Consider the following 25,931-nt stretch of genomic DNA (forward strand, 5'->3'; position numbering starts at 1 on the left):
CCAGACGGCGAAGGGCTACCTTAGCGTTCTTTACTGTGACAAAGTAGAGCCTAGGCTCCTAACACCTGCTGTACAAGTACCCTCCTCACCTGATGGGCTTCTGCGAAGTTCCCCCGGAGGATGCAGGATGCCAGCAGTGACTCAGGTGGGGAGAACATCATGCGGATGAGTGAACTTTGAGGTTGAGGCTGCAACCGGCCATCCAGCTCATTCTTCCCAGATGCAGCGCTCAGACTTCCCTCTGTCGGGACACAAGAACGTCGGGGGCCAAGGAAGGGATAGAAATCGAGGAAAAACTATTCTGTCACCTGCTGCCAAACTCCTATCTTCTCAAAGTCCTTCCCTAAAAGGTCTGTAAATGGATCTTGAATTTTCCTCAAATGAAGCGCATACCTATGCTATCATCTTTTTCTTTCTTTCTTTTTTTTTTAAATTGAAGTACAGTTGACTTACAATACTGTGTTAGTTTCAGGTGTACAGCAAAGTGATTCAGTTATATATATATATTTATTTATATATATTCTTTTTTTTTGATTCTTTTCCATTATTGGTTATTATAAGAAATTGAATATAGTTCCCTGTGCTATACAGTAAATCCTTGTTGTCTATTTTATATATGGTAGTGTGTATCTGTTAATATGTTATCATCTTTGAATATAAGACTTATGTACCAACAAACCTCTGTTTCTCCCTACTGATGGGTAACTCAGCTGATAGTGAAATAGCCCTTTCCCCACTGAACACAAGCATGAACTGCTCAGTCCAGGTTTTCACACCGTGGTGTATGGCAATCTATATCAGAGCAAAGCTGCTGGAAGTTGGCAACTGGTTGGGACCCCCATACCTGAAGTACTTGTGCTCAGCTCACTACTCGTACTTTCCAGGGATGGGTTGGAACCTCTGTCCTGGCCATCTAGAGGTATTAGGAGGAAAGAGAAAAAATCAACCATCAGTGCCTTACAGTGTAGAAAGTGAGAAGTTGGCTTGAAAGCTGAGATCTGGGTAGAGTGAGAAGATAATGGGTAGCTACTATACCAGTGGCTCCTTCTACAGTAAAGTGCAAATTCCTACAGACCAAAGGTACAGGGGTGGGCTTAATACGGGCCCAGTGCTCATTTGGATAGTAGCTTATACCAGTGGTTTCCAGTCTCTGGGTCTCAGAGCCCCAGGAGTTTTCAAGTTACTTCTAGGGGTCAGCGACCCCCATTGCTCACTAAGCACTGTCAATAGTCTGAAAAAAAAATTAAAGCACAACTATTATGACATGGAACCAGTAGGGTGCCAAAGAGGGTCACAACATTTTCTGACATAGAAAAAGTTGTCCTCATAGTTGAAAAAGTAGGGAACCAACATATAAGGCCAGGCTGATCAAAGACCATGATATTGGGACTTCCCTGGTGGCGCAGTGGTTAAGAATCCGCCTGTCAATACCAGGGACACGGGTTCGAGCCCTGGTCTGGGAAGATCCCACATGCCGCGGAGCAACTAAGCCCATGCACCACAACTACTGAGCCTGCGCTCTAGAGCCCGCAAGCCACAACTACTGAGCCACAACTGGAGAAGCCCGCGCACCGCAACGAAGAGTAGCTCCTGCTCGCTGCAACTAGAGAAAGCCCATGTGCAGCAACAAAGACCCAACACAGCCAAATAAATAAATAAATTTATTAAAAAAAAAAAAAAGACCATGATATTGAAAGTCCTGGAGAAAAAGCATCTTCTTCTCAACACCTGCTTTCCTACAGTTGTAGGAAAAGAGAAGATGGATTGTGCATTCTGGGCTGGATGGGTCAGGTGGATGCAAACTGACTCAAACCAATCAACTGAGCTACTTAAGGGGCTCAGCCTTTAAGTTTTCCATGTTTCTCTCATGGTAGTCTCCACCCCAGTCAGCATGTTCACGTCTCTTGTTGCCACTTAGCTAAAGCCTACTCATTCTTCTGAGCTTGATTCAAAAGTCAACTCTTTCAGAAAACCTGTTTCTCTGCCTTTGTAGACTATGCTGACCTCCCCCTCCATGAGATCTCTTCTGTTTTCAGGCCGTGCCTCCGGGCAGTTTAAGTTTTTCATGTATACTGTCTATGCAGGTAAATTATAAATTCCTTGAAGGCAAAGTCCTGGTTTATGCCTCATTCACCTCCCTCAAGATACCTAGTATTTTTTTAGCACACAGGAAACTCTTTATGAACTCCCTGTTAATTATTTAAAAACTACTAAAAACCATAATGGAAATTTGATTATCTAAAAATTTAATACTTCTGTATAATGCTTCTGTGTTAAACTCCTTTAGAGAACCTCATAATCAAAGTCAAAAGACAAAATGGAGCAAAACTTGTAGCACAAAATGACAGAATATTTTCCTTAAGGTATAAAGACCTTCTTACAATTCAACAAGAAAGACAAACCCAACAGAAAATATGTACCTTAGACTGAAAAATATAAATGGCCAATAAATATATGAAAAGACATTCAATCTCAAACTAAAAATTAGTATTAAAACAATGACACACTATTACTATATTAATCATATCGGCAAAGACTAAAAAGAAACCTGATACTACTCATTTTTGATGAATGTATATGCAAATAGGCACTTACATACAGGTGATGGGAATGTAAATTGGTCCACCTTTTTTCCGGGCAATTTGTTATATCTGTATTTTATACCCACGTATACTTTGACCTTCTATATTATACTGCTAGGGACTTATCCTATAGATATACTCACACAAGTATGCACAGACATACGTACAAGGTCGTTTACTGTAGCACTGTTTATAATAGTAAAAAACTGGAAACAATTTAAATGCCCACAAAAGGGTACATATGACAATGGACTACTAAGCAGCCTTTAAAATAAGTGAAGAGAAGCGCGTTCTCAATATAGAGTATGATACGTTTACGTATGTATGAGGATATAAATGAAAAAAGAAAGTTGCAGTTCTCTATATGTAGTATGATGCATCTGTATATCTAAAATGATATACATGCTTGTATTTCATGGAGAATTTTTCGAAGAAAACTATTAGCAAGGGTTACTTTGGGGGAGTGGGATTAGGATAATCTTAGATCACTTTTGTTTGGACCTTATCTTAAAGGTGAATTGCTTTAAGATACTTTAAGATCTTATCTTTATCATTAGTGTTAAGGTACTTTAAGAACTGCTTTATCTTGAAGAATATTAGACAAATGGCACTATACCATTCGCTGCTTGTGGGAAGGAGGCATGGAGAGAGTTCTTCAGATTACCTGCCCGGCTCCTTCTTGTCCGACGACCCCGGCGGAGACGGGGGTACCATGTGGCGATGGGCCGGTATCTTCGGGAGGGTTGCTCCTCTGAAACAGCAAACCCAGCGGGTCATACGGGAGGGTGATCAATTTTTTTTTAATTGAAGTATTGTTGCTGTACAATATTATATGTTACAGGTGTACAATATCGCGATTCACAATTCTTAAAGGCTATACTCCATTTATAGTTATAAAATATTGGCTATACTTCCTGTGTTGTACAATATATCCTTGTAGCTTATTTTATATCTAATAGTTTGTACCTCTTACTCCCCTACTCCTATGTTGCCCCTCCCCCTTCTGAAAGTGATCAGTTTTGATTTGACCCACCTCCTGGGGTAACAGGTAGGGGAAGATCTGGACTGGCCTGTGTGACGCTGAGCGGTACCCCGGAGTTCTGACACAGGTGGCCATGGCGATATGCCCTGAACTAGTGTGACTCCATGCACTCCTAGCTGTCCCACATTCCCGAGACTTTTCTCCCTCCTCCCTTTCTGTTATCTCCTCTCACCTGAGCCCTGGTTGCTGGTCACCACCTTGTACCTCCACTGGGCCTCAGAGAGAACCTTGGAGAACTGGTGCAGGCGGCTCTGCAGTCCGTCTCTGCTGCTGCTGCCCAAGCCACTCTGGCCTTCAAGCAGCTTTGGCTTCTCGGGGGGGCTGCGGCTGCTTAGCTCATCCAGCTGCTCCTGGAGCAGCCTGAGGAAGGCCCCCATTACATATTCATCAGCCAGGAACCCACTGACACCGCTAGTAAAGTGCTTTAGGTCCAAAAAGCTGTGCCTGTGAGGCTCTGGGGAACTGTCTTTTGGCTCTGCCTTCAGACAGCTTGGAACTGTGTAGGCCAGGCTCCTGGAGGCCCCCAGGGAACCCTGTTCTGACCTCCTCTCAGGCTGTGCTACGTGCTGAGGGCTCTCTGACGGGGACCTCAAACCCAACGGGCCCTTCCCCTCAACATCATCATCATCAGCGTAGTCCTCGGGCAGGTGAGGCTCTGGGTGAAGATCAGCAGAGGTGATGAGGAGCAATGAGAAGACGTTTTCTAGAAGTTCCAGGCACAGAGAGTCAGGAATACTGCACAGATACTGCTGACACCTGGCCAGGTATGTTGAAAAGAGATCTGAAGCACCTGAAGACGCATGTATAAAAGAAGAGGCCAGAGAAAGAGAAGGAAAGAGAGAAAATGCAAACATTAGAAACAGTACTCGCCAGACTCAAACATTCTCCCAAGTGTAACTCATTTCTTTCTTTGTAGTGACTCAGAGAACTGTGGTTACAGTCAGAAGACTAAGAGGCTATTGAGCCATGTCTTTTCATGATTTGTAGAAAGATTTTGCTCCCTTAACTAAAAGTACAGTTCAGTGAACACTCATTATTTTGTTTCTGCTTTTTACAATTACATTACTCCTCATCTCTGAGAAGCACTCCATATTTCAGTTCCTAGAATGAAGGCAGCCTGGAGACTCCTTGTTCCTCAATTCCTGTTTGCACTCATTGTTATACTACAGGTGATCACAGCCTACCCAGATCTCTTAAGAAAATGACCATGCTCAGAGGTGAAGGTCTATTCCAAAGCTGCAAGGGAGAGATACTTGACCACCAGTCACAGAAGGCAAGGTAAGGAGTTATAAGTTTTTAAGAAAAATGAGAGCTAATAGGACAGAAGGTTCTTTCAAACTGTAGGCTGTGACCCATGACACTGACTTAGACGGCTGCATTTGAAAAAATGAAATAAAACAGAAAAATAATCAGGAGTGTGCTCTGTTTGGAAGGGTAAGTAATGTTTCTTAAAACTTATTTCAGTTTACGCATCACATACACACATATACACATACACATGAAAGCACAAATTATATACCTAGGTGCAAACTGGAATGATGTGAAATGCTATCTACTGTGGACTGGGGTATAAAAAAAAGAAGCATTTGGAAAACACTGTACTAGGTGCTCAGGCTCTGTTAGAACTTATGCAAATCACTTGCTTTCTCCATGTCCCTTTGATTCACGGAGGCTGATAAATGGATGAAATTATTCGTGGGCATAATAAAACCAAGGCCACCTCCCAGCCCTGGTGGCAAAGGGTTCCCACACAAAGAACCTGCTGGGACAGGTTGTTCCCAGCTCCCGCCAGGGAAGGGGTGGGGGGCGGCGCTGCACCTGGGGAGGAGAGAGAATCATTCACTGGCTCTGCAGCCGCCGCCAGGTCCTCAGAGGGACCGTCTTTGCATTCCTGGCACTGGGAGTGCCGGTGTGAGTTCACACAGAGGGCATAGATGGCATACTTCATGGCACAGAAGCTCCGGTAGAGTGTCAGGTTCTGACAGCGGCTCAGGTGCGCAGGGACCGTGGCGTCAGTTGAATCTGAATTACAGAGAGAAACAGGCAGAACTTCAGAGATGCTTCTTTTTTTTTTTTTTTTAATTTATTTTATTTTTGGCTGCATTGGGTCTTCGTTGCTGTGCGCAGGCTTTCTCTAGTTGCTGCGAGCAGGGGCCACTCCTTGTCGCAGTGCACGGGCTTCTCATTGCGGTGGCTTCTCTTGTTGTGGAGCACGGGCTCTAGGCGCACGGGCTCAGTAGTTGTGGCTCGCGGGCTCTAGAGCGCAGGCTCAGTAGTTGTGGCGCACGGGCTTAGTTGCTCCGTGGCATGTGGGATCTTCCCAGACCAGGGCTCGAACCCGTGTCCCCTGCATTGGCAGGCAGATTCTTAACCACTGCGCCACCAGGGAAGTCCCAGAGATGCTTCTTTCAGGCAGGGGCTGCATGTATGGCTGAAGCAAAGAGATGCCACACTGTTAGTCCCCTAGGTGTTCTCACCCTCTCTCCTTTCTGGCAGAGTGATCTGCGTCCCTTCCAGGCCTTTTTTTCTGTTCAACAACTTTCAGTCTCTTGGTTTCCTTTTCCCCACCAACCTCCCCTCTACATGTCTGTTCAACCTAGGCCTCATGGCTATTTAACAAGTCTTTCCCTTACATTTCTTAAAATACTTGTTTTTCCTTTTTTAAAAAAATAAAACTTAAAGTACATGTTTGGTCTACCTTTCGAATGCCACATTACCCAAGAGGCAGGCTTAAAATGTGTTTAGATTGAGAAATAAGAGAGCAAAGGTAACACGGCATTTAAAAAAAAAAAAACTTGATATTTTTAGGAAAGCCTTGAAGCAGACATCATGAGAGAAAATATAAACTGTGTTGAGATTCTGTACACTTGTTTAATAATTTATAATTTTTCATTAAAAATTTGTTTTGAACTTAGGAGGAAGGAAGGTTACCATCTTTACAGAATCTCTAAACATCTTAATCTACCCCTAATTCTTATCATAGCAAAAGTATAACCTGTTCAAAGAAAAAACATTAAATGTAATAAAGCAAAAAGAAGAAAAAAATACCACCCATAAGCCTACCAGCTAAACACAACCACTGCTACATTCTAGTTTAACCCCTTTAATAGTTTTGTGTACATGTGTATGTGTTTGAGTGTAACATTTTATATACTATTTAATTTTCCTACCTCTTAAAAATCCTTTAGAGCATAAGCATTTGATTATGTTTCTTTACAAACTAAATCTCTGCTGGCTGCATATAGTTCTACTGAATGAATCCCTTGTCTAGGCATATTCCTCAAGGGCAGGACATTGGAATAGTTAGGGATGCTTTGCTACTACAATGCTGCAACAAGCCCCTTTATGTATAGGTTTCCTAGTGATTACTTCTTAGAAGCTTGGCCTTGCCAAGGTCAGGGTAATAAGCAGAACAAAGTCAATATTGTTCTATGGCCTTGACCTCTTCATGGCATTATTGCCCAGAGCCAGGACTTGCAAGCATGCTGAGAGGGAGTGGCTCCTTACATTTTTGCCCCAGATGCCTCTCTTGCCTCACCCTAGTCCCAGCCCTATTATCACTCCTCTTTTGCCTTTTCCAAGTTCAAGCTCTAAGTGTGTTCTGGTGGGTCATCAGGGATAGATTTCAAACACTTCTTCAGAAGCCTTTTGTACTTGTATGTAGAAAACAGAGAGTTCCCAGTTCTTTTAGGAAATCTGCTAAACAAGTTGTCTACCTTTCCAAAAAAATATAGAATGTAGTAACACTAGTTTTACAATTAGTGGTAGGTCCTTTAAAAAAGTAAATCAAAGCAATATCTAGGCTGACAGACATCTACTGCCATATGAGAATGTTTGTTTCTCTCAAAAGTAAGGTCCCTGGCCTGTGTAGTAGGTTGTGATCACACTATCATATGATTTTTGAGAGCAAAAAGAGTGAGCTTGTTAATGGGGACTTGAATTTTAAGCAAAGATCTAAGGTTAAAACAAGGCTTTGTTACTGTTTCAGGCAAGTCTTTCTTCTAAAAGAAAAACTCTAAAAAAAACTCAAAAAAAGAATCTTCTAGAAGAAAGACTCTTTACCTGTTCAATAGACTATGAAGAAGATATGGGAGGGAAGGAAGGCACAAAATGTGCTGTAAGAAAGCTTATGAAGCATGGAGAGACTCACCAAGAATTCGCATAAATACTGCCAATGACAATGCTGTGAATTCAGAGGGCAGTTCTTAATTCTGTTTCAGTGAAATGAGGGTCTGCTCATGGTTCCTGAGCTGGATCCATGAGGACAAAGTTTCCTATGGAATTGTTCTCATAGGATTCCCTAGGCCTCACCAAGAAAGGGGAAGATGTCCCTACATCTTGTAGTCTGATTGTGGCAAACAGCACTAATTTAGAGGGTACCTGCTGGACCACCCATCTTGATAGATCCCAGCAATCACATCTAGATAAATCTTGTGCTGTAAGAAACATCTGCAAGATTGTCCTAAGAGGGAACCTTGCCCAGGTCACTCCATCGCCAACTCACCATGCTCTTGCTGGGGGTCCTTGGCTGGCACCTTCTGTAGGAGCTTGAGGACATCTTCCTCCTTGAGGGCTGGAAGGTTTGTAAGGTGATGGAGAGAGTAGAGCACTGAGTGGCTTTCTCCACCATGTAAGTGACACAAGAGATCTCTCTTTGGTATGGGGTTGCTGAAAGGGAAAGTTGGGAGGATGGAAGGGGAGGCAGTTTATATAATTGCTTTGAGAAAGACCAGTCTCCATTCCCTCTTATTCTTTCTCTTTGGCCTGTAACACCACAGGTTTCACTTCCCCAAACACTAAATTTCAGTTGGTCTATGATAGAGGATAGCATTTATTTACCCCCAAGGAAGGACATTCATCAAGCTGGCTTTACTTGTCTAGTAAGGACCTAGGAAGGGCCTCTGTGCTCAGCAGGGTCTAGAAAGGGCCCACAGATTAAGCTTCCTAATCTCTGTAATTTTCCTAGCTGAGAGCTGACACGAGCTTCTCTGCTTTTCTTTGAGTCAGGGCCCCTTGCTACTTCCCCCAGCGGCCTACTCGACTTCAGAAGTGCTGGTGAGGTGGGTGAAGAACAAAATAAGAACCTAGATCTAGGGAAGACCCAAGGCTAAGTTATTAGGAAAACACAGGGCCGTGCACACATTTCAAGAGGCAGTTGTTGAATAAAAATGTGATCCAAGATAACATGTGGCTAAGAATGTGGACCACACTCACTAGCTGTGTGACTTTGGGCATGTTATTTAACACCTGTGGGGTTCAGGTGCCCCACCTTTAAAATGAGGATAATATTGGTGTTTACCTCACAGGATTAATGTCAAGCTTAAGTGAAATCATCACGTAAAGGGCTTAGAGCAACGCCTGGTGTATAGTAAGTGCTCAGGAGATGTGAGGTTTTGTTCTTGTGATCATTGTCATCCTTAAATTATCCTCTAGTTATGACCTTATGGCTATGGTGAAGATAATCACTACTTATGTTTCTTTCCTGGTTTAATAGTTGGAACAATTATTTGTTGCTGGTCAACACTGTCAACTTAAACCATTTACAGGGAAGATGTCTTGAAATGGCCACATGTGCAAAGCATGGGTCAAGTGTGCCCAATGGTGGGAAGGGGGCTGGCTCTGCAGGGCCGTACCTGCTCTGCTGCACACACCACTCCAGGACCTCCAGGTGAGCCCACAGCCCATCACAGGCATCCCTGAGGAGCTTATCACAGCCTTGGTCCTGTGTTGATACGGGAGAAGAAAGAGATGCTGACCCAAGCACCTGGGGTCAGAGATGTGACCGACGTCAGGACCCTGCATTCTGCCTCAGCCCAAAGTGCCACCACACTCATTTCCGGAGCAGCTTGGGCTGCAGAGTGAGAGTTACCTGGGTCCTGTGGAGTGTCTGGAGCAGCCTCTTGGCTGACGCTAGGCTCTGGCAGTGTGTCCAGCCCAGGAGCACGAGCAGTCGACTGAGAGGGCTGAATTCTCTGTCTAGCAGGCAGCCAAGACTTGGGAAGTCTTCCTCCTTCAACAGGGTGAGTGCTGTCACCTGGAAGCCAAAGGAGGCTGCTAGAGGCAGCTCTGGGGACTTGCTGCTAATCAGAGTAAGAAGCTTTTCAGTATAGAAGGGAGGTTTCTGGCAATGACAGAAGTGGCCAGTTGAATAAAAAGTGTTTACGAAAACACTAGACTGTAAGCTCCTAGAAGGCAGGGATTGACTTCTGTTGTATCCCCAGATCCTAGCATAGTACATAGTACATAGAATGAGGTTAATAAATAGCTGTTGAAGAACTGCCCTGGTGGTCCAGTGGTAAAGAATCCCCCTTCCAATGCGGGGGACGTGGGTTCCATCCCTGGTTGGGGAACTAAGATCCCACATGCCGTGGGGCAACTAAGCCCACGCGCCACAACTATGAGCTCGTGTGCCTCAACTAGAGAGCCTGCGTGCCACAAACTACAGAGCCCACACGCTCTGGAGCCCACGCGCCACAACTACAGAGCCCACATGCCCTGGAGCCCGCGCATCACAACTAGAGAGAGAAAACCTGCACGCCACAACTAGAGAGAAGCCCGTGCGCCGCGACGAAGAACTCGTGTTGCAACGAAAGATCCTGTGTGCCACAACTAAGACCTGACACAGCCAAAAAAAAAAAAAAAAAAAAAAAATACAATAAATAAATATAAAAAAAATAAATAGCTGTTGAATTAAACTAAAGCTCAGTTGCAATCTGGAAGGAGAAGGTTAGAGTAATTAGAGTCCCCTGTCAGCTAGGCAACATATCGCTGCCACTGTCTTTTCTTCCTCGCACCCTCCAGAAAGCTTACATGTATCCAACATTTCAGTGCCTGCCCAAGGACTGATACAAAATGCTGGCAGTTCTAATTATGAATGATACTGGTTCTCAGAGCCTTCTGGAACTGTAGGATGGACACAAACTAGACGACTCACTGCTAATTAAACTGCTTTGCATTGGATAAATGAGTGCAAGAGAAAGGAGGAATGAAGAAGCCTGGAGAGAGTCCCTGGGTGCTTGAGTGGTGGAGAAGCACTGAGTTTGACTTACCAGGATCTGCTCGAGGAAGTGCTTGCTGTTGCTCAGGCAGTAGAAATAGGCCAATTTCCAAGCCTGGCCTGGGTCAGGATTGGAGAACAAGGCTAGCATTGCCCGCTCAGGATCTAGATGAGCCGGTGAGACTGAAAATCAAACCAGATGGGGTTACTGGGGAACTGGACTCTTCTTTCCTAAGGTAAAGCCCATTTGAAAAACCAATTGATATGAAAGTTCACTCTTTTAAAAAGTTAAACCAGGTTTTCTACACTTCTATCTTAAAGACTCTTTAGTTCTCTCGGTAGTTTCTGAAAAGTTCGTTTCTGCTATGACTATTACTTCATTTTTTTTCTCCATCACTCCTTCTTAAGCTATGAAAGCTGTGCTTTCACAGAAGAACATCTTGCCCATTTTTGCTTAGCTTCTCCCATTAGGTTTCCTGAACAACATGGAAGGGAGCAGGCTAGAGGGAGTCAGAGGGGTTGGGCAGAGTGGAATTAGAGAAGCAGTGCAGGGAACACACCTTTTCCCGAGGGCGTGGGCGTCGGTGGCTTTTCTGGGGCCTTCTCTGCATAGGTGTGGCCATACAGGGACACCAGGCCCCGCCCGGCCTTGTGCAGCAGGCAGCCGAGCAGCCGCTCCTCCGGCAGGGGACTCCCCTCCGACCTGCTGGCCTCTAGCAGTTCCTCACACAGGAGACGCAGCTCAGCCCCTAGCGGCTCTGCAGGGCAGCACAGAGTCCGCAGGCCTCCGTAGATGGCATCGACTGCCCCTGGGTGCCCGCTGGCAGGACCCCGCAAAGCTCGCAGTGCCTTTCGAATGAGGTCCACCAGCGCCTTCTGCAGGGGCCAGCCTTGGAGGCCCGTGCCATCTTCCTCCCCAAGCAGGAGCTCCAGCAGGGCCTGCGCGGGCTGAGGGGCCTCCCGCAGGAGATCCCAGAGCAGAGAGACAGCTTCTGAGCTGAGCCAAGAGGGCCAGCTCTCTTGCCTCTGATTTCCATCAAGCACAGGGTCTGCTGCATCTTGTGCTAAGACCGTGTACAGCTCCTAAATAGAGGATGAAGAGAGGGAGGGGCGGTATGTCCAGAATGTTATCACTTACATGTCTTCATGTTTTCCTCTTTTCAGTGTATATATATGCACGTGTGTATATACAATAGTAGCAATAGCAAATACTTCTGTAGTAGTTAGTATGTGCCAGGTCCTTTACACAGAAAAATTAAATTAATACTTACAACCACCTTAGGAAGAAGACACTACTATTATCCTCGTTTTGAAGGTGTCCTCAAATCAGGGGGTTGAGGCAAAGAGAGATTTGCCCAAGGCCACCATGCTCAAGCTAGTCACCCCCACCCCCATTGCCTCTGAAATGTGCATTGTCAATCTAAATCAGGGACTGCAAACTCATAGACCAGGTAACAGATGGGAATAAGACACTATGCCCAGCTCAAGGCATTTAAATTCAATTTTTAAAAGAATACTACAGACCAGTTTTTAACCCCTGATCTAAATCCCAACCAAGATTTTGGATACAGCCCATTCTTCATCCTTCCCTAAAACCTTCCCCAGTACCTCCAACTCACACAATTCTCCCTCTTTATTGGGCTTTCAATGTTCTTAAAATTAGTACCATATGGCTTAGTACCTAATTGTGCCATGTGTGTACTTCCTTCCTCCCCAACTAGATTGCAAGCCTTTAAAAGGCAAGATCTCTGTAGCCTATAATTTGTTTGGTAGGTTATTTTCCACACTTCAGCACCATTCCTGTGGGTGGTGCTCAGGGATACCTGTTCATTAACTGCCTCCAAGATGGTCACAGGACCATGAGTCCTTGACCTAATACAAGTGAAAGTCCCTACCTTAAATCCTATTGTGAATATGTCTTCAGTTAGCTGGTGGCTGGGTCATGAAGAAAATAAGTATTGAGCCTCAGAGCATCCCTCAGGCACTTAAGTATAGATCTAGTTAAGATTTTGAATCTGCTCCCAGAAGGTGGTTGTAAGGATTAGCTATAACACATTCAGTGCACCTGTTACAGAAAGGGTATTCAGCAAATACAAACTAGTTCCTTTCTCCCTTTATATTCCCTGCCACATTCTGGTGAAAAATTTAAACACCTAGTTTAAAACCAAGTTAGGTATTCCTTTTACATGAAATGAAAAAAAAATTAATCCTCAGCTATAATTAGTACTTCTGGCCAAGCTACCTCTAAGAATTCTACAATCAGATAAGTTTCCCCTATCTCTAAATTCCCCTCAAGGGGCCTCCACCTAGCCTGGTCTTGCCTGAGAACAGAGAACTGCCAACATCTTGGGGACCTGTTTCTGCTGGATCCCTGAAAGCTGAATTTGTTGAGTGACTGCAAACCTGGGCAGACAGATCCAGGGCCCTCTCTCACCTTGAGGATGTCCTCTGGTATGTCACCTGGGAGGTCTTCTGACAATAAAAGAAACTCAAGTTTTCTCCGGAAACCAGCTGGAAGTAACTTCTAGAAGAATCATAGAAGGAAGCATAGAGATTAAGCATATGCTTTAGCTGACAATTATAAGTAAATACTTCTTTCCGGTTCATCTTATTTCTGCTGTTTTCTCTAAGATAAAGTACTTCTGACCATTAAATTCCTAGGTATGTCTTCAGACACTTTTTTTTAATAAATGGAAACAGCTAAACTGAACACATACTCCTCTTAAATACTAACACTTAAATCCCACACTGTTTAGCCTCAAATGCCAAGGCTTGCTTATTTCATGTGATTTTTTCCCTCTAACTTGAAGTCCTTCTCCAAGACTCTCCCTTGCAGTGTCCAAAACACCCAGTTATGGGTAAGCTGGGATGGAATGGCCCACATGATCCTCTTTGGGCCTAAACCCGTTTTTGGTATTCAGTTTTAGTTGGAAAATAAAAGTAAAGGGGGAGAGATCTAATGTTTATGAAACACTTATTATGTGCCAGGTACTATGTGCCATATTTTCATGTGTTTTTTAAAATCTCATTATACTGCTAAATCAAACAAAACTATGGCATCAGGATGTTTTTAAAAATAATCTTCAGTAATGATGAAATGGTTAGGAAGTATTTTTTAATCATTTCAAGCATGAAAAGGAAAAAGTGACCCCATTGTTTGTTAATGAGACAGGACATCAGAGACTAATGTATAAAGGAAGAGAAAGCCTCTGACTCTTCCTGCACCTGCTTGTTTCACAATAACTTCCCTTCAACTGGTCCTTAAAACTAAAATGATAGTCCCCCTTTCTCCAGACACAAACACAAATGAGATGAAAGTCTGGGACTAATTCTGACAAGCACTCTTTTAAGTTAGAGACACCTGTAAATCATGCCATCTGAATGCTTATATAATGCTAACGATTGGAAGGTGTAGAGAAAATTCATTCTGGCAAGCTGAAAGTTAGTGATTCTATCAAGGACTAAGAGGAAGGAATAGATAAGCCCAGACAGCAGGCCCTTAATAAAAGAACTGGTTAAGATTTTAGGACTTTCATTAAAATCCTAAAGACTGGCTAGCTTGTATCTTTTTTTACTGGTGAAATTATGCATATGCAGGGTCATAGACAACTAACATTCCTAAAACAGGCAAGAATTTGCCCAATGTTTCTAAGCACAGATTTTCTTACTATAAAAGCAAGGCATGTTCAATGCAGAAAAAGCAGAGAATACAAACAGGCAAATGAAAACACACATACACAACACACACACACCCCAAATCTTTCCACTGAAGGAGAACTATAGTTACAACTGTGTTCTAAGGGTATTCAGACCATTTTCTACATATGCATATATGCATGCATAACAAACATACTGTTTTCTAAAATTTTTTTTTTCTTCACATAGCAGAATATAAACATCCTTCCATGTCACTGAAAATTCATTTACCACGTAATTTTAATAGTGCCATGGTATTTTACAAGTAGATTAATCAGTCTTGGATTGTGGACATGGGAGTTGTTTCTATTTTTCCTTTATTAGAAGCAGCATGCTGTGGACATCATGCTGTTCACGTGATAAAAGATAAAAGGGCATAAGGCAAAAATGGATGAAGGAAAGGGAAAATGGAATCAGTTTCAACGAATAATTCAAAAGGAGCTTCTGGCAGCAGGTGGGAGACTGGAGCAGGAGCAGCCAGAAAGTCCCTAGAAGATGAAGGCCAGTCCAGGAAGGCCAAGTCCGTAGAAGATGAAGTCCAGTTCTGGCTTTGTAGAACTACCTCAAGAACGCATTTGAAGTCTTGGTCCTTGTATTAAGTTTTAAAACTCTCTGAGGTCCTTGTATAAAATTTAAAACATTCCCACGACTGTTTAAATAACTGAGGTACTGGAGCTTTAAGGACCAAATGATCTTCAATTCTGGGAAAAACAACTCTTAGTCTGTGAAAAGGAGCCAGGGAAGTGAAATCCACCACCTGATCTGGTTGACCAACTGTCCAGAAATTTAACAACCACCAATCAGCCATAAAGTAAACAAATACCCTCTGCTGAGGCAAAAGTTCATCTGGCTTGACAAATTCCATGTTTGTACTGAAAAGCTCCTTAGTCAGTAACAGTAACATTTGTTATTTTTTTTCTTTTCTCTTTGAAGATACTATTGAATATTTTAGCTGAAGATGTCTCTTTTAGATCTGAAACTACAGCCAACTCTTAAACAACCTGGGGTTGATTATTTTTCAGTTTTGCTTCTTTTCCTTCCCTCTCCTGCTGATCTTTTTGTCATTTCTCTTTGCTAGACCATTACCAAAAGCCTGGATAATAAATACATTTAGATTAGTAACTTCTGGTGCTTTTTGACAGCTATGTGAAGAAGCGTAAAAGTCAGGCCAAAGCAGAACTAAAGACAAAATTCATTCTGATGACTGAGAGAAGTTAAGAAGAAAATTAGGCTAAATTATAGACATTTACAAAATAGAATTTATGGTTTCTTGTGGCTTACCTGGTAGAGCAGCGGTTAAGAATCTGCCTGCCAACGCAGGGGGCACGGATTCGAGCCCCGGTCTGGGAAGATCCCACATGCAACGGAGCAACTAAGCCTGTGTGCCACAACTATTGAGCCTGCACTCTAGAGCCCGCGAGCCACAACTACTGAGCCCACGTGCCACAACTACTGAAGCCTGCGTGCCTAGAGCCCGTGTCCTGCAACAAGAGAAGCCACCGCAATGAGAAGCCTGTGCACCGCAACGAAGAGTAGCCCCCGCTCGCCGCAACTAGAGAAAGCCTGTGTGCAGCAACAAAGACCCAACGCAGCCAAAAATAAATAAATAAATAAAAATAAAAAAAGAGAATTTATGGTTTCTTAATTTTAAGTCTATGTAGGCTAAAAATATTGTTGAGGTGGAAAAAGCAGAGGACTGATGACTCGAAGGCAGAATACATTGGTTCCAGCTCCAATTTTGCCAACTAACTTTATGGTGTGACCCTGGGCCAGTCATTTCTTTTCTGAGTCAGAGGTTCCTCACTTAAATCTTAAAGTCTTAGGTTTAATACAAAATTGCCTGAGAATTTTTTTAATGGATATCAATTTCTGATAATTAACACATATTTCTAAAAGTGCTTTGAATGGTAATTTTTCTTAAAAAAATAAAAAACAAAAAAACCCTTCCTTACAAGTTTTCTTTCACTATTAATTTGCTCACTTTGTTTTCATATTTGGTAACTTTCATTTCAATTCATGTGAGTTATTAAATTATTAATTAATGACGTTTAAATCTATAAGATTTCACTGTACTGGACTAGTTAAAATAAGATTTTTGGATGAACAACCAAGTTTCAGCTCAGCCCATTCTCCATTACTTAAGTATTATGAGGATTAGACTTTATTCACTATCTTGTCACTTTCACTGAGTTCTGCAAAGTTCTGTTTGGGCACAAGACTCACAATAGTATTTAACACAATAGTATTACCTCAGATGGTAGGTTAGTGAATTAATGCCAATGTAAGTTAGTGAATTAATAAATGAATTTAGGTAAAGAGACAGCAATAAATACTTAAGCCATTCTCACCGTCAATACTGAGAAAGGAATATGACTAACCTCAAAATAAAGGAAGTAACAGACAAAAGGGAAATTTCATAACTCCTTCCAAGTTCTTTTCAGTCTTGGCCTCGGGCAAAAATTTTAAATGTAAACCTACTTACCTTTTCCAGGGCCAACCATTTTTCCAGTACAAGAAGCCAGACCCAGGCTAATCTTTGAGGGTTGATATCCTGTCCACATCTGAAAAATGTAAAAAGAAAAAATTTCTAAACAAAGAGTCCCTACTGACCTTTTCTCCTTTGTGATCCAAGATTTAGATTTCACTACTCAGTCTGTTTTAAACCTGAACCGGCAAGACATTGTCTTGAGAAATTTTTGAATGTATATGACAGATCAATAAAACGAGAACCAGAACAGAACTAGCAGCTTTCATTAAAAAAAAAAAAAAAGTTGCAATTCTACCTCCACCTCCCTATCTAGTCTTTAAAACAAACTAATATTACACAGAAAACCATAAGAGCAAAGCTATCTGAAATAGAAAACTTGAAATCTTGAAAACAGAATCAAATAGTCAAAGAAAAAAGGAACTTCATAAAAATTTATTTTTAACTCTATGCCAGAAACAGGATTATAGGAATTCATAAGCCTTTCTTTGAAGTTAGTAATTTAAATTAGACAGCAATTGGCTAGAATCCAAATTTAAGGGAAAAAACAAAGGAAGAAAAGAATCATGTAAATCTCCATTTTATATGTGCTAATACAGTACTTTCTCATAAATAACTGCCAGAGTAAGGAAAAGTGAGGGAGAGACTGAATGTTTAACTCCTATATCACTAATTGTTAATAGCACTGCCAGGAAGAACTTCATTCAAAATTCAGATAGAGAACATTGGTTGCCAGGGGACAAGGAGGGATCAATGTACAAAGAGGAATTCCCAGGGAGCAAGGGAATTCTTTCGTGGTGATGAAATAGTTCTGTACCTTGATTATACTGGTAGTTATGAGTCTAAGAATGGATAAAGATACACAGAACTACACACATAAAGGTGAATGCAGATTGGGACTTCCCTGGCAGGCCAGTGCTTGGGACTCTGCACTTCCAATGCAGCGGGGTGCGTGGGTTCGGCCCCTAATAGGATCCCGCATGCCCTGAGGCGCGGCCAAAAAAAAAAAAAATGAATGCAGATTTTAAAAATGGTGAAAACTGAATAAGGACTGTAGTCTAGTTAACAGTACCAGTGTCAATTTCTTGGTTTTGATATTTACTATAGTTATATAAGATGTCACAATTGGAGGAAGTTGGGGAAAGGGTACTCTTTGTATTGTTTTTGCACTTCTTGTGAGTCTATGCTTAATTATTTCAAAATAAAAAGCTTTAAGTGAATTCACTTCTGGTCCTTTGTTAAAGCTACAACAATATCTTCAATTTCACAAGCAAGAAGGGAGCAGGTTTGCTCTTTTGGGGGTAAAGAAAATGCTTTTCAACGTAGTTGCACTATCTACTTTAATGATAATAAACAAGAAATGGTGGTTCCAGGCTTAAATACCGCTCCAGATGATAATTCAAAGCCAAACTGATAAAGTAATAAATAGGCATGTATTATAGAGGTAAAATTTCAGAACATGTGAAATACACTCTACCTTTGTTAATTCTTCAGAGGTGATTGAGTGAGGCACATGGACCAGAGCTCAAGTACTGAACCTTGTGTCTCCCGCCCTGTGACTGCCTGGCAGGAAGACTGAGTTCCCTTACCTCAGCTGACTGGGACACATGACCAGCGCCTGAAGTATATCTTCCACCTTCTTTGGGATATCCCCTTGGGCCTCGTGTAGCTGAGGTACACATGCCTGTGCCAACTCCCATTCTCCTCTCCGAAGGCATTCACAGAAAAATCCAAAAAGCTGCTTCTGAGAAGCAGTTTCCTCTTCTCCAAATGGATGATGCATTTTCCCAGCACAGAGTGCAGGGAGATAGAAAGAGATGAATTACGCAAAACACATTGTCAATTTTCTCATTCGTGGAGTACCTCCTAGAAACAACACACACCCGAGTCAGAAGAAAAGGAAGGAACTGTATTTAGACAAACTAGCCAGTACTAGCCGCACTAGGAAAGGCGGGGCTTACTTTTCTAATTAACGTTGTAAATTTGATTTGACAGGTTACTGTCTCTTTTGGGAAGTTCCACCTTTCCCCAAGGGGTGGATCCCATCTCTCTAGGCGCATTCAATATTTAACGAATATTAATCGTCATATTAGCCCGCGGCGCAGACCCGAAACTCCACTTCCGTATTTCCTCCTGAACTTTATGCCTAATCCGGCTCCAAATCCCCAGGTGGTCGCCTGCTTACGGATGAGAAATTCAGCAGGAACCTCCCTAGTTTGAGCCCTCTTTTAAGGCAGAGGATTGAAGATCAGGAGAGGAATCTGTGTCAGAACTGGAGGGCAGTTGGGATTGGGGCTCAGGGACGCTCCCTACCGGGGTCGTGGAGAGTGCTCCCGCCTTCTCTGGGGCGCCTTACACTCACCTGCTCCCGGCGCCCAAATCAGCAGACCTTCCAGCGCAGCCATGTTTGAGCTGAGTCAGGTGACAAATCCCGTTCAGTAGGTTGAGGGGTGGAGAAGATGACGACTGACAGCAGCTACTCTAATTGGTCAATCGAGGAAAGATGCAAATACAGCGCCATATTTGTTTGGGTCACGTGACTCCACCTCCGCAGTAGAGGAAGCTAGGAAAGAGGTATCAGCTACCTGGTTTAAGACCACCGCTCACAGTTTTGACAGATCCTCCGCTTGACACCTTCCGTTTTGCCTTCAGTGGAGCAAGTGGCAGGAATCGCTGTGTGCCTTGATTTTTTTTCTTTTGTTCTCTTTTCTACCTAGTTTGAAGTTAGCGTTTACTGAGCCGCAACCAGTGACATTGCTTTGCCACGCTTTGGGGATACCCAGAGCAAGGAAATTTAGGTCCTCCTCCATTATTGTTCATCCACTTGGGCTCCCTTATAATCCCAGAACCCTACATTCTGAATTCCCAGTTTCTTCTGCTTAACTCCATTCATTTATTTGCTCATTTACCCCACGACCGTTAATTGAACTGTGTGCTAGGGCCTACTTTAGAAGCTGAATAAGATACGGTCCTTGTCCTCAAGGAGATCACAGTCTAGTGAGGGGGTGCAGGTCAATAATTAGGATGCAGTGGGCTAAATTATAAGATAGAGGTATGCACGGGGAGATGGGAGCAAAGAATGAGCAAAAGCCTTTCTCAAATATAATAATCTGAAACCGACTCTTAAAGTAACAGTTTACTAGTTTGCTAATCACAGCTGCTTTTATACTGAACCTTCTGTTTGGTTTCCTTGGTGTTCTTCAACTATAGACTCTCACGTTTCCCCATAACATGTTTTCGGTTTGAGCAATTTCATTCAGCGTTTTCCAAACTATTTCACCACCAAAGTGTGGTGAAAAAAAGCAAACCAAAACAAACCAAAAGCTCTCTTCCAAAACCTCTTCGATGATTGGTGGATTCTCATCTATTCCCAGAAAACTAACATGTCTCTGGTCCATTAATCAGTTTTTAAATGAAATGACAAAAGAAAGAAGAGAGAAAATTACAAGCAAGTTTTTTCCTGGCTCATATTCTCCTTGCTGATGTTCCTCCACCGGATTTTGATAATCACTGTATTGAGAAGTTGGGACTCGTAGACTTATTACAGAATGTGAACTACAATTCCCAGCAAGCAGCGGAGCCGACCTGGGCCTGTGCCTACCTTTTATTGGATATTTCGCCAGGGTGACGACCCAACCAGTGCTTTGTTTGTTGCTTTGCGTCCCTTTCCGCGGGGAACTGTGTGAGGGGTAGGGGAAACTTTGAAAGTTGGATGCTGCAGACCCGGTACTGGAAAGTTTCATGTGGGGGGCGGTTTGGGGAATTGGGGTGCGCTCATTATTTCCTGCTCCCTTTCTGGGCCAGTGTTGTTGATATCGGGGGAACGGAGAGTCACTCTTGGGTGCAGGGCACGCCCCTTTAGGTCCATAAGGATCTTAACTTGAGCCCCGCCGCAGATCTTAGGCGTCTGGCTTTCCTTTGTGGGGGACGCTTGGAAGCTGCACCTTGTTGGGAAGAGTTATTGCTAGGGGATTCTGGGGTGATGTTTTCGCCTCTTGATGTCCACCCGTCTTCCCACTTGTGGGCAGTTTGAGGTCTAGGTAGGGGAGCCCGTCATTAAGGGAAGTTTAGTGTCTGACCCTCTTCAGATGGTGTTGAAGAAGAGGTATTTAATAGCGTGGAATATGGAGTCAGATCCCTGGGTTCGAATGCTTACTCCACCATGTGCTAGTTGTTAGACTTCGCTCAAGTTTTTCAACTCAATGCCTCAGTATTAGTCTGTAAAATGGGGTAAAACATCTGAAGCTCTTGGAACGGTGGCACCTAATAAGGGCTCAAGAAATATTAGCTATTATTTGTTAATTCACAGTTTCCATTGACCATCTAACATGTGGATTTTTTTTTTCTTGATGAGGAGAGGATTCAGTTTCCAGGATTGAACATCTTCCCTCACACCCTCAGTTACATGCTCGTGCACACACACGCAGAGCAGGAATTTACGGTTTCTGGTGGAAAAAACAAACATGCAAGCCATAACGATACGTTAGGAAGATTATCGAACAAATGTGTACACAGTGTAATGAGAACATTGGAGAGGAAGAGCCTAAGTGGCGGGAAGTCTTTGTGGAGGAAAGTCAGGGAGGCAGGGAGGCGCTTGTGTAACCTACCAACGTTACCGCCGGAAGGCAGGTCACGTGAGGCAACTAATGCTTTTTCCTGAATGAATTGATCATAATCCCTAGCCTTGAGCACTACGGAGCCAGGCACCATCCACATCCTTTAACCTTCACTGCATTCCTATGAAGTGGATATTTGAATGATGCTTGTTTTTCAGATGAAGAAACTAAGATACTGGGAGGCAAGTGATTTTGCCAGAAAGGCCAGAATGTGGGCCTTGCAATCTGATATATAAATGAGAGGGAAGTGAGGGACCAGTTTATGAAGAGGCTATAGGCCATCATAAGAAGGGTGGAATTTATCCTGTGGTCTCATGGTCCCATGGGTGGTTTTGAAGGATGAGAGTGACAGGATTGGAGCAAATTTTTAGGAGGCTACCTCTGACAGGATTGTGACTTGCAGGTCAGTTTGGTGCTTATTCCTCTCTGCTTCCACAGCACATTTATATTCCAAGGACAATACTTGCTGCATGACTGTAATTATTTGTGTATATATCTCTTTTCGTCTTTTACTGTGAGTTCCCAAAGAGGAGGAAATATACGTAGATGATTCTTGTGCCATAGAAGCTCAGCAGAGTGTGTGCTTAAGAAGCATCTGTGGAAGGAACAAATGAATGTTTTTGTTTGTTTGTTTTTTTGTTTGTTTTGCGAGGCAGGGAGTGACCAGAGGCTGTATGCAATAGTCTAGGCAAGTGATGGGAGTGGTCCTACTGAGGCAGAGGTAGCAGAGTTGGTCATTGTTAAAGTATTCCAGGTAGTTTGGGGTTTACAGTTCTCCTTTTTTATTGAATTTATCAGTCTAAATTGTGTCATTGCCCAGAGCTACCTGATCTGTGAAGACCCTAGGCAATGATACAGCAGATGTCACTTGGTAAACTTTCTTTTTGAGAGACAGAAACCAATACTGACAAATTCCCTTTGAGTGAAATGAGGGGGATGTATTTTGTGTTTGTGGGAAGGATGTGTGTGTGGGGGGGAGAGAGAGAGAAGGAGAGAGAGCGGGAGAGAGGAAGAGAGTGTTAATCTGATCCGAGAATATAGATGTTAAGTAGAAATTTGGGCCATGGTATTGGAAATAAATATCTACATTCTCAGTATATATTTTTGTTCCAAAATGTGACTCTTTTTCTGATAATTATATTGTTTTATCCCCTGGAACAATGAAGAGTTCCTATTTCTACTCTATTCAGAGGATATTTTGCCATCTGAGTGAGATACACAGCTTCTCCTTTGCATGAGTTATTAAGGGAATCAGAGTGATTCTATTCTAAGGCTCTGAAGACAAATATATCATGAGCCTCATTTAGCCCTCACAGGGTTCAACCAGAAGAGTGAAATTTAATTGCATGTGGGGATGTGAGCAGCTAGTATAACAAAAAAAAATTTCAGTTTGTAAATAACACCTGAAATAATAAAATCTCATTTGATTCAGAAGGTTTGTTCTGATTCATAGAAAAAGAGTTTAAATATGATTACAGACTTGTAGTACAGTATACTGGTTAAGAGGCTAGGCCTAAGAGTCAGACTTCCTGGGTTCGAATTCTGGATCTACCATTTACTTTTTCTGGTAACAGTGGAATGGCTAACCTTTCCAGGGTTTAGTTTCTCATATGTAAAAATGAGATCAGTGATCAATCTTCCTTATAGGGCTGTTGAGAAGCTTAAATGTGATAATTGATGTAAAGCTTTGGAACAGTGCCTGGTATACAGTAGGTGGTCAATAAATTTATTATTGTTACAGTGCAATGAAAGTAAAGACTTTCTGGGAGTGCTGTTTGGAAATATGTGTATTAATTACACATCCAAATAAAGTTTATAAATGCACTGAAAATCTTAAGATGCTATATAAATGTGAAACGGTGTTATTATATTTGTGTAATAAGTTTTAAAGAATTGTGTGAATTGCACATTCTTATATTGTCTTGTTTCTGTGTGTGCATGTTTGACAAACGGTTGTCTCCCCTGTTTAAAATATTTGGAAAGATTTTATTGCCTTCCTTTATTTTATCAGTAATATTTTAAATACCATACGTTTCATTTTGTGTATGGAGACGCTTGAAGGATTTTTTATTTTGTAGAGTGTTTTCGATAGCCCATCTACTGTTGCTTATGCTATTTTCCAGCTTTTTTTCAAGGTTCTTCTTTATCTTGCTGCATCTGAAGGCATGGGTAGCAAGAAACTAAGACGAGTGGGTTTATCACAAGAGCTGTGTGACCGTCTGAACAGACATCAGATTGTTACCTGTCAGGTAAAATTTATTTAATTTTTTTCAGTGAGAAACTTTAAGTACAAATTAATCTTTTCTTTTTTCTTTTTTCTTAGATTTTTTCTTTTGATGTGGACCATTTCCAAAGTCTTTATTGAATTTGTTACAACATTGCTTCTGCTTTATGTCTTGGCCTCTTGGCCATGAGGCCTATGGGATCCTAGCTCCCTGACCAGGGATCGAACCCACACCCCCTGTATTGGAAGGTGAAGTCCTAACTACTGGACCACCAGGGAAGTCCCACAGATTAATCTTCTGTACCTAAATAACTCTTTTTTTTTTTTTTTAAAGACACCAATTGTACTTGAACATTTATTACTTTTTTTAAAAAATTAATTTATTAATTTATTTATTTTTGGCTGTGTTGGGTCTTCGTTTCTGTGCAAGGGCTTTCTCTACTTGTGGCAAGCGGGGGCCACTCTTCATCGCGGTGCGCGGGCCTCTCACTATCGTGGCCTCTCTTGTTGCGGGGCACAGGCTCCAGACGCGCAGGCTCAGTAGTTGTGGCTCACGGGCCTAGTTGCTCCACGGCATGTGGGATCTTCCCAGACCAGGGCTTGAACCCGTGTCCCCTGCATCGGCAGGCAGACTCTGAACCACTGCGCCACCAGGGAAGCCCCCATGTGTCTTTTTGAATTATGGTTTTCTCTGGGTATATGCCCAGCAGTGGGATTGCTGGGTCATATGGTAATTCTGTTTTTAGTTTGTTAAGAACCTCCATACTGTTCTCCATAGTGGCTGTATCAATTTACATTCCCACCAACAGTGCAAAAGAGTTCCCTTTTCTCCACACCCTTTCCAGCATTTGTTGTTTGTAGATTTTCTGATGATGCCCATTCTAATTGGTGTGAGGTGATACCTCATTGTATTTTTGATTTGCATTTCTCTAATGATTAGTGATGTTGAGCATTCTTTCATGTGTTTGTTGGCATTCTGTATATCTTCTTTGGAGATATGTCTATTTAGGTCTTGTGTCCATTTTTGGATTGGGTTCTTTGTTTTTTTTGATATTGAGCTGCATGAGCTGCTTGTAAATTTTGGAGATTAATCCTTTGTCAGTTGCTTCATTTGCAAATATTTTCTCCCATTCTGAGAGTTGTCTTTTTGTCTTGTTTATGGTTTCCTTCGCTGTGCAAAAGCTTTTAAGTTTCATTGGGTCCCATTTGTTTATTTTTGTTTTTATTTCCACTTCTCTAGGAGGTGGGTCAAAAAGGATCTTGCTGTGATTTATGTCATAGAGTGTTCTGCCTATGTTTTGCTCTAAGAGTTTTATACTGTCTGGCCTTACATTTAGGTCTTTAATCCATTTTGAGTTTATTTTTGTGTCTGGTATTAGGGAGTGTTCTAATTTCATTCTTTTACATGTAGCTGTCCAGTTTTCCCAGCACCACTTATTGAAAAGGCTGTCTTTTCTCCATTGTATACTCTTGCCTCCTTTACCAAAAATAAGGTGACCATATGTGCGTGGGTTTATCTCTGGGCTTTCTATCCTGTTCCATTGATCTATATTTCTGTTTTTGTGCCAGTACCATTCTGTTGTGCTTACTGTAGCTTTGTAGTATAGTCTGAAGTCCAGCAGCCTGATTCCTCCAGCTCCGTTTTTCTTTCTCAAGATTACTTTGGCTATTTGGGGTCTTTTGTGTTTCCATGCAAATTGTGAAATTTTTTTGTTCTAGTTCTGTGAAAAATGCCATTGGTAGTTTGGTAGGTATTGCATTGAGTCTGTAGATTGCTTTGGGTAATATAGTCATTTTCACAATGTTGATTCTTCCAATCCAAGAACATGGTATATTTCTCCATCTGTTTGTATCATCTTTAATTTCTTTCATCAGTGTCTTATAGTTTTCTGCATACAGGTCTTTTGTCTCCTTAGGTAGGTTTATTCCTAGGTATTTTATCCTTTTTGTTGCAATGGTAAATGGGAGTGTTTCCTTAATTTCTCTTTCAGATTTTTCATCATTAGTGTATAGGAATGCAAGAGATTTCTGTGCATTAATTTTGTATCCTGCTACTTTACCAAATTCATTGATTAACTCTCATAGTTTTCTGGTGGCATCTTTAGGATTCTCTGTGTATAGTGTCATATTGTCTGCAAACAGTGACAGCTTTACTTCTTTTCCGATTTGGATTCCTTTGATTTCTTTTTCTTCTCTGATTGCTGTGGCTAAAACTTCCAAAACTATGTTGAATAATAGTGGTGAGAGTGGACAACCTTTTCTTGTTCCTGATCTTAGTGGAAATGGTTT

General features: G+C 42.2%; 2 protein-coding genes across 5 annotated transcripts in view; one reads left to right on the plus strand and one right to left on the minus strand.

Annotated features, from left to right (window-relative positions):
• ZFYVE26 (zinc finger FYVE-type containing 26) overlaps nt 1-19,209 on the minus strand; it is a 61,924-nt gene extending 42,715 nt beyond the window's left edge. Inside the window, exons 1-14 of the mRNA XM_061180953.1 lie at nt 19,165-19,209; nt 18,392-18,668; nt 16,800-16,878; nt 13,056-13,145; nt 11,182-11,704; nt 10,674-10,804; nt 9,494-9,658; nt 9,258-9,346; nt 8,129-8,292; nt 5,443-5,646; nt 3,797-4,414; nt 3,247-3,333; nt 845-913; nt 90-241 (exon numbers count right to left, since the gene is read on the minus strand). Coding sequence (XP_061036936.1) covers nt 90-241; nt 845-913; nt 3,247-3,333; nt 3,797-4,414; nt 5,443-5,646; nt 8,129-8,292; nt 9,258-9,346; nt 9,494-9,658; nt 10,674-10,804; nt 11,182-11,704; nt 13,056-13,145; nt 16,800-16,878; nt 18,392-18,585 — 2,565 coding nt within the window. The 5' untranslated portion in view covers nt 18,586-18,668; nt 19,165-19,209. The remainder of the gene's footprint in view (nt 1-89; nt 242-844; nt 914-3,246; nt 3,334-3,796; nt 4,415-5,442; nt 5,647-8,128; nt 8,293-9,257; nt 9,347-9,493; nt 9,659-10,673; nt 10,805-11,181; nt 11,705-13,055; nt 13,146-16,799; nt 16,879-18,391; nt 18,669-19,164) is intronic.
• A 1,264-nt stretch (nt 19,210-20,473) lies between these two features.
• Nucleotides 20,474-25,931, plus strand: part of RAD51B (RAD51 paralog B) — a 607,462-nt gene continuing 602,004 nt past the window's right edge. For all 4 annotated transcript variants that reach the window (XM_061182686.1, XM_061182688.1, XM_061182685.1 and 1 more), the window contains exons 1-2: nt 20,474-20,528; nt 23,542-23,667. In XM_061182686.1, the coding sequence (XP_061038669.1) occupies nt 23,584-23,667 (84 nt within the window). In that variant the 5' untranslated portion in view covers nt 20,474-20,528; nt 23,542-23,583. The remainder of the gene's footprint in view (nt 20,529-23,541; nt 23,668-25,931) is intronic.

This window comes from Eubalaena glacialis, chromosome 2 (assembly GCF_028564815.1).
Source record: "Eubalaena glacialis isolate mEubGla1 chromosome 2, mEubGla1.1.hap2.+ XY, whole genome shotgun sequence".
NCBI lineage: Eukaryota > Metazoa > Chordata > Mammalia > Artiodactyla > Balaenidae > Eubalaena > Eubalaena glacialis.